Source organism: Helianthus annuus, chromosome 4, assembly GCF_002127325.2.
Source record: "Helianthus annuus cultivar XRQ/B chromosome 4, HanXRQr2.0-SUNRISE, whole genome shotgun sequence".
NCBI lineage: Eukaryota > Viridiplantae > Streptophyta > Magnoliopsida > Asterales > Asteraceae > Helianthus > Helianthus annuus.
In genome coordinates this window covers 53,761,072-53,769,518 of record NC_035436.2, presented here as the reverse complement: position 1 = coordinate 53,769,518, position 8,447 = coordinate 53,761,072, and the positions used below count along the sequence as shown (strand labels likewise).

The 8,447-nt window shown below is 37.8% G+C and overlaps 1 protein-coding gene across 1 annotated transcript; it reads right to left on the bottom strand.

Annotated features, from left to right (window-relative positions):
* Positions 1-5,000: 5,000 nt before the first annotated feature.
* On the bottom strand, positions 5,001-7,056 carry LOC118491495 (protein FAR1-RELATED SEQUENCE 5-like). The gene is made up of 3 exons (XM_035989316.1): positions 6,949-7,056; positions 5,199-5,970; positions 5,001-5,080 (listed from the first exon to the last, which is right to left on the bottom strand). The coding sequence occupies exons 1-3, from the start codon at positions 7,054-7,056 to the stop codon at positions 5,001-5,003; spliced, it is 960 nt and encodes a 319-aa protein (XP_035845209.1).
* Positions 7,057-8,447: the final 1,391 nt, after the last annotated feature.

The following is an 8,447-nucleotide window of genomic DNA, read 5'->3' as shown; positions in this document are numbered from 1 at the left end:
GGTGAGACTTGATAATGCTGGTGAATTTACATCACATGCTTTTAATGATTATTGCATGTCTGTGGGAATTGTTGTCGAACACCCTGTTGCTCATGTACACACACAAAATGGCTTAGCTGAATCATTGATCAAACGTTTACAGCTAATCGCTAGACCATTAATAATGAGAACAAAACTTCCTGTGTCAGTTTGGGGTCATGCAATTTTACATGCTAGATCACTGATTCGTGTGAGACCAAGTGCAAATCATAAGTACTCTCCATTACAACTCATTTCTGGCAATGAGCCAGACATTTCCCACTTTAAAATTTTTGGGTGTGCAGTTTATGTTCCAATTGCACCACCACAACGCACAAAAATGGGACCTCAAAGAAGGTTGGGAATATATGTTGGATATGAAACAGCCTCCATCATATGATATCTTGAACCTTTAACAGGTGACGTATTTAAAGCCCGTTTCGATGACTGCCATTTTAACGAGGCAATGTTCCCAGCATTAGGGGGAGAAAATAAAAAAACGAGAAAATGATGTCTCATGGTGTGTGCCTTCATTGTCTCATCTTGATCCAAGAACAAAACAATGTGAGACAGAGGTTCAAAAGATAATACACTTGCAAAACATTGCAAATCGATTGCCTGATGCTTTTACTGATACAAATAGAGTTACTAAATCTCATATACCAGCTGCTAATGCTCCAGCTCGAGTTGAGATCCCAAGTAAGGCAATAGATAATAAGATAGCTCATGAATCTCAAAAACGTTTAAAACGTGGAAGACCAATCGGTTCAAAGGATAAGAATCCACGAAAAAGAAAAGCACTTGTAAAAGAAATTGACCACAAAGAGAATGATCTTGATAAAACAGTAAATACCGAAACCTCTCATGAGAAAGATGTTGATGATACTAACAAAGAGATATCAATCAACTATGGTCATACACATATCATATGGAACCGATATGAAATGGAAAATATTGATGAGATATTTTCTTATTCTATAGCGAGTGACATCATGGGTGGAGATGATGATCCTGGACCAAAATCTATCAATGATTGTCAAAATAGACATGACTGGGATAAATGGAAAGGCGCTATGCAAGCTGAATTAGATTCACTCAACAAACGAAAGGTTTTTGGGTCTATTGTTGTTACACCTAAGGCTGTAAAGCCTGTAGGGTACAAATGGGTTTTCGTACGAAAACGAAATGAGAAAAATGAGGTTACAAGATATAAAGCGAGACTTGTAGCTCAAGGTTTTTCACAAAGGCCAGGGATTGACTATGAAGAAACATATTCTCCCGTTATGGATGCAATAACCTTTAGATACTTAATCAGCTTAGCAGTTTCTAAAAGGTTAGAAATGCGTCTTATGGATGTTGTTACAGCGTACTTGTATGGATCACTTGATAGTGACATCTATATGAAAGTTCCTGAAGGATTTAAACTTCCTGAAGCGTTAAGTTCAAAACCCAAAGAAATGTATTCGATCAAATTACAAAGATCTTTATATGGGTTGAAACAATCTGGAAGGATGTGGTACAATCGTTTGAGCGACTATTTGACTAGTAAAGGTTATATAAATAATCTTATCTGTCCATGTGTCTTTATTAAGAAGACAACATCAGGATATGTGATCATAGCTGTATATGTTGATGACCTAAATATAATTGGGACGAAAAAGGAAATTCATGAAGCAATTATTCTTTTAAAGAAAGAATTTGAAATGAAAGACCTTGGAAAAACCAAATATTGGCTTGGTTTACAAATTGAACATATGAGCAATGGCATACTTGTGCATCAAACGAATTATACTGAAAAGCTGTTGAAACATTTCAATATGGACAAGGCAAATCCTTTAAGCACTCCAATGGCCGTTAGGTCACTTAATGTCGAAAATGATCCATTTCGTCCTTGTGAGGACAACGAAGAAGTTCTCGGTCCAGAAGTACCATACCTCAGTGCAATTGGAGCACTTATGTATCTTACGAATTGTACGAGACCTGACATTTCTTTTGCAGTGAACTTGTTGGCAAGATTTAGTTCAGCTCCTACTAAAAGGCACTGGAATGGGATTAAACATATTTTTCGATATCTTCGAGGCACTGTTGATTTAGGCTTGTTTTATCCTAACGATTCAAAAGAAGGGTTAGTTGGTTATGCGGATGCAGGTTATTTATCTGATCCTCATAAAGCAAAATCTCAAACTGGATATGTATTTATGAACGGAGGAACCACGATTTCATGGCGTTCTCAGAAACAAACACTTGTCGCAACATCCTCAAATCATGCTGAAGTCATTGCACTACATGAAGCTTCAAGAGAATGTGTATGGCTAAGATCTATGTCACAACACATAGTGATTTCTTGTGGGCTAAAGAAAGATCGAAGTCCAACTCCTATCCATGAAGATAATGCCGCCTGTGTCTCTTAAATGAAAGAAGGGTATATCAAAAGTGATAGAACAAAACATATACCACCAAGATTCTTTGCATATACTCGGGACCTTATTAAAGACAATCAGGTGGAGATGAGATATGTCCAATCCAGCAATAATTCAGCCGATCTTTTCACAAAAGCACTACCTACAGCAACTTTCAGGAAACATGTTCATAACATTGGCATGCGTCATGTACGGAGAATGTGATTCTTTGCAAATTGCAAACTTGAGGGGGAGCTATAGACTGCACTCTTTTTCCCTTAGCTAATATTTTTTCCCACTGGGTTTTTCTTTAGCAAGGTTTTTAATGAGGCAGTACTTAAAGACCCCAAAGTTTGTAAAGTGTCATCCAAGGGGGAGTGTTATGAATATGGATGACATGATGCGCACAGTAAAAGCACACAGTAAAGGAAATAATTCGAACGAATTATAATTTATAGGCCCCACCAGTTTTGTTTTATTTCTTTTATTTTCTGTATAACGAATGTAATAGATTCGATAGAATACAGAATTGTGAAAAGAAGAAAGGAATACGGAGAAAGATATATTGAGAAAGTTTTAATCTCAATCTCTTTGTTTTATAACAATAAGTACTTTTTTACAAAATTATTATCATTTAATAATTTACATACCGAGGTTTAATCTATACACCCCCCAAATGTAGCAGTCGGGCTATCCAAGAATTATACATATTTTGACGTGATTCAAATATATTCTCCCAGCCAACTGCATCATTTTCTCTCATTAATTTCCAGAGGTTGTTTGTGCTGGCAATTGGATACTCTCCTTGCAATTCTACCATTATAAAATGGTTACCATTCACGTGTGCAATTGTAATTATTTTTTTTCTGGGAACTCGTGAGGGCCTCTCCAAAGCGAAAAACAAGTAGAACTGTTTCTTTTTTCTTGAGATAAAAAATGAACGATTACATTAAACTTGTTCGCAATCAAGAATCCTGCCTCTAGCATAATCATCCAGTGTTTTTCAGGTGCAACCCCCGATCCTGACCAAGCCAAGGACGTGAACACATCTTCGAATGAGCCTAAGAAAGCCTTAGTGTACTTATTTCTAAACTCGAGTAGCTCTTCCATCAGTGATCTCCGGATAAATAACCATTCATCTTCACCGTACCCGAGAGCAGAAGCTGTCGCCCGAAACCCACAATTTCCATCACCTAACACGTTATGTATGCGTGTAACATATGCATGGAAGATTTTTGGAATTAGATGAATATAGTTGTGTATCACCTTTGATGCTTGATCTTGGTTCAACCCCATGAAGTCATAGCCTGGCGCACTTGTAGAGTTGGCGAAAGAACTTTGTCCGACAATATCTTGGTTCAACCCCATGAAATCATATCCCGGTGTGTTTAAAGGGTTGGCAAAAAAACCTTGTTCGTCTGTATCTTGTGTCATGAACGGACTTGGTTCACTAGGAACTTGGCAGTTTACAAATGGACTGGCGTAGTAGCCCATATTATCATCATAGTCCTTGAATGGTTTTTTTCCGTAAATATCTTGATTTATGAACGGACTTGTTTCACCAGGCACTTGATAGTTCACGTCTGGACTGATGTAACCAACATAATCATGCTCTTGATAGTTCGTAAATGAACTATGCCTTGCAGGTTCTTGAGTGTAATCCTGCTCTTGATAGTTCGTAAATGAATTGTGCCTTGCAGGCTCTTGAGTGTAATCATGATCTTGGATTGGTTAATGCTTTTAACTTTTGTAGTAAACTTTTCTTTCCAGGCTTGGATCGATTATCGAAGGCTTTTTTAAAACTTTCCAACTCGACGTCACAAGTAATATCCTCACAATATACTGGTAACTCGAGTTTCCTCCAAAATTCATCGACCGAATCTAAAGGAATAGATTGACCTGCATTAAAGCATAAGTTGTCAGCTTTTAAATATTACCAAGCACATCGACCGAATCTTAGTTTAATACACTGACCTACTTTCTTATACTTTGAGATTTCACAAGCACATGGTAATCCATAACACTTACGAACTTGACAACGACAATGTGAACGCTTTAAATGATGCTCTGCTATTATTATATCAAGTGCTTCATGAGAAACAGAGCCATGTAATAGCTTCAACATTGGTAGATTGTGTTTATGCATTAGAATAGTTCTACTTTTTTCGAAGCTATCTTTAACTATTGTATATTGCGAGTTCACTACTTCATCAATGTGACGAACAATCTTATCTAAGGTACAATTTGCTGAATTCAAGAATTTTTTTAGCTTGGCATGTTGGCTTTCAGCTCTGTTAGTTGTCTGATTTCCGAAATGTAAGCATTCGTTAGTCCATACGGACACAAACATTTCTTTATACTTGTTTAACCAAGTACTATTCAAGTAATCCAAAACATCTGCAAAGATAATAATGATGATAACGATGGTAACAATAATACTAACAACAACAACAACAATAATAATAATACTAATAGGATTATAGTAATAATACAGACCTTGATGATGGATTAACATTGACTGAAGTTGCTTGTAATTTTGGAGGAATGATGTCCACGTTTGAGATTCAATGAGTGCATTCCACATTATATTGAAGATATTCCAATCATGGTCCGTGGTGAAAAATGATTTGCAGTTTCTAAATATACTTTGAGAAATGTGCCACCTACAAAGTAATCGGGTAGCATTCGGAAAAACTTTCTCGCATGCATTCATCAGAGCTAACTCCCTGTCCGTAACTATAACACGTGGTTGCATGCTCTCATCTAGAGTTGATTTTAAACAGTTTAATGCCCAAAGATATTTCTCCTCGGTTTCTGTACGCATAACTGCAAAAGTTATGGAGATTGTCTTGTTGGTAGAAGTTACACCAACAATTTCAAGAAAAGGCAATTTATACTTGTTCGTATTGTATGTGACATCCATAAGCAACACATGTGGAAAATCAAGGAAGTACTTGTATGATATTTTAGGAACAAAGAATAAGTCTTCCAACTTGTTTGAAACTCTATTGGTAGAAATTTCAAAAGTATACCCTTTTTCATTTAAAAGAGACATTAGCACCTCCATCAAAGATTTCCCTTTATGATCCGTTGCTCGAATTTTATCACGTGCGTTATATATGTTTTTAATTGTAGAGACATTATTTTCATCACGCTCCTTCATAACACCTAAAATATCTTTTGGGAACACACCCTTCCCCGTCAACTCTGCCACCAATTGGTGTTCATTAGGTGTCAATCGTTTGAAGATCGGGTGTCCCTCCATATATTCTCCGGGTGGATGATTATGTTCACCAGCTTTTACTTTTAATGTCCAAGAACCATTCTCTTTTGAAAATTTCCCTACCATTTCAAACGGGCAATTTATCTTTCTAGTGTCGGTCTCTCTACTTGAATCTTTAACTGATTTATACACACCACCACAATCACACATAAGTACAACTTTAGACACGTAGCCATCTTTCGCTTTCGATCTTTTAGTCACAATAGCGTAACCAAGACTACGTCCGGTGTTTCTAACCCATTCCATCAACTCTTCACGAGACTTGAACACCTAAAAGTGAACTAATATTAGTTACAAAATATTAGGTGAACAAGCTTTAGTAGTTACAAAATATATATTATCCAAATGGCGCATTTAAACTATACAGCATAATTATTTTCCAAACAAACTCATTTAAACTAAAACAAGACCCTTTACCTAGCTAGATTATATAACTAAGTTGAAACTTGAAACATGGGAATTAAAAACTATACCTGATCTGTTGAAAATCCAAACATCTCTTTAACTTTTCTGAATGCTATGATGAAGCATAAGTAGATCACTCTTTGAACAAGTAAATTTATGCAGCTCTTTGAATAGCTTTCTCAAGTATATCTTAAAGAAACTGAAGTGAATGCACCGATAATATGAGAATTATGAAACTGAAGTGAATGCACCTTTTTTAATCTAAGAATAAATAAATATATGATGTTTTTTTATAGTCAAACTAAATAACTACTACTTTAGTTGCATCACATATTTTTTGGTTTAAAATAACAAATCCAAGAAAATTTAAGGCCACACGGGTTGATGGACTTCGTAGCCAGCAGTATGTATATTTTTCATAGAAAAAAAGCAAATTTCAAATGCCTAATGCTCTTGGCCAATGAGGTTCCGCCATGTCATATGGGTAGCCCCGCCCAACGCCCAGGCTGAAACCCCCGCCCAAAGGGCCACGCCCAAACCCAAGCCCACCCGGGGTGGTGACGTGGGTGTTTGTACCCAATCCACGCCCCAACCTCGCCCCATACCCCATAGTCTAATTTTAGATTTAAGAAAAAAAGGTAAGAGGACAAAAGGGTGTTTTCCCATTCTTCAAATAGATGGCATTATTCAAAAGCAGACAAGAGATTGTAAGCAGGGCTTTCATTGGACCCCCAAGACAACATGTAATAATTCGAGATTTCTTCTGGGTTTCCAATCTTGCAAACACCCACTTCCTACAATTTCTTCTCTCTTTTCTTTCTTTATAAGGAAGTGAAACATTACCTGATGGAGAGAGTGCTCAGATGGGGAGATGGACAGAATGCTGGAGATTGAGACGGTGAGAATGGTGAGAGAGAAGGGGGTATAAGGAGATATTTTGATAAAGACCATTGTGATGGGGGAGTGACAAATGGATAAATGAGAACCACAAAAGTTTTTTTTATATAGGTTTTAATAATAATAATAATAATAATAATAATAATAATAATAATAATAATAATAATAATAATAATAATAATAATTCATTACTAATAACAAAAAGACCAAAAAAACAATAAAATATAATAAAAAAAGACAACAAAAAGACAAAAAGACTAAAAATAAAAAGCAAATGATTGATGGATGTGATATTTTTAATAGGGGGTGTAATTAGTAAATAGGGTGGTGTAAATAGTATCACCCGTAAATAATCATCAAAAATATACTACTGCATCTAAAAAATGACCATGCAGCAGATGGTGTGTGTGTGAGAGAGTGAAAGTATAGAGAGAGACAAGTAATACGGGGACGGATACGAAACTTGGTTATCATAGCTCCCCATTGATTAGAAGTCGAAAGAAGAACCCTGTAAAAGAACCAATTACCAAATTAGTTGGTTGATGATTAACTAGTTTTAACACATGTTATTTACTAAGACCGGAAGGTATGGGGGACGGCCTCAGGCCCATCCCCTTGCTGCCGCCCCAGTCACCCCACCCCTTGCTCCGTCACCGCTTCAGGCTCGTTGCCTCCGTTCGCCCACAGCCGCCCAAGCCGGGCCTCAACCCCTCACACACACCTATACATATATATACACATATATAAAGGGATTCATCCCCCACCCCCTAGTTCCATCCCCTTTATGCCCATTCTCACACCCGCTTACGTAGCGGTCAACGTGGCGGCCCATCCCCTTGGGGATGAGCCTTACCATACCTTCCAGCCTATGACTGTGGGGTGTGGGGCTTGGGGATGAGCCTCACCATACCTTCCAGCCTAAGACTGTGGGGTGTGGGGCTTGGGTTGGGGGAAAACGCCCAAGCCACCACCCCTTGGGGCTTGGGTTGGGGTGTGGCCCTTGAGGCTTGGGTTTGAAGCCGGGCGTGGGGTGGGCTTGGGTTTGATGTGGCGGCCTCCTATTCGCCTTGGGTTTTAAATTAAATATATATATATATATATATATATATATATATATATATATATATATATATATATATATATTAATAGCCTGCCAACCCACGCGGTGCACCCACGCCCCGCCATACCTCACGGACACGTCACTAGACAGTGGGAGGGTTCGAATTCCACGTGTCAACTCATGCCCCTAACCAAGCCCCACCATACCCCACGATCTAAAAGAAATCAACAAAAAGTATCTTCAAGCCTAAATAAATAGGCTGGCTGCTGTACCTATTTGAGGGACAGAAACTCAGAGAGGTGACTTGACATCCCAAGTGAAGCTCCTTGCTCTGGGCACAATCATCTATGTCCCATACTTCTACTATCCACACCTCATAATTTTT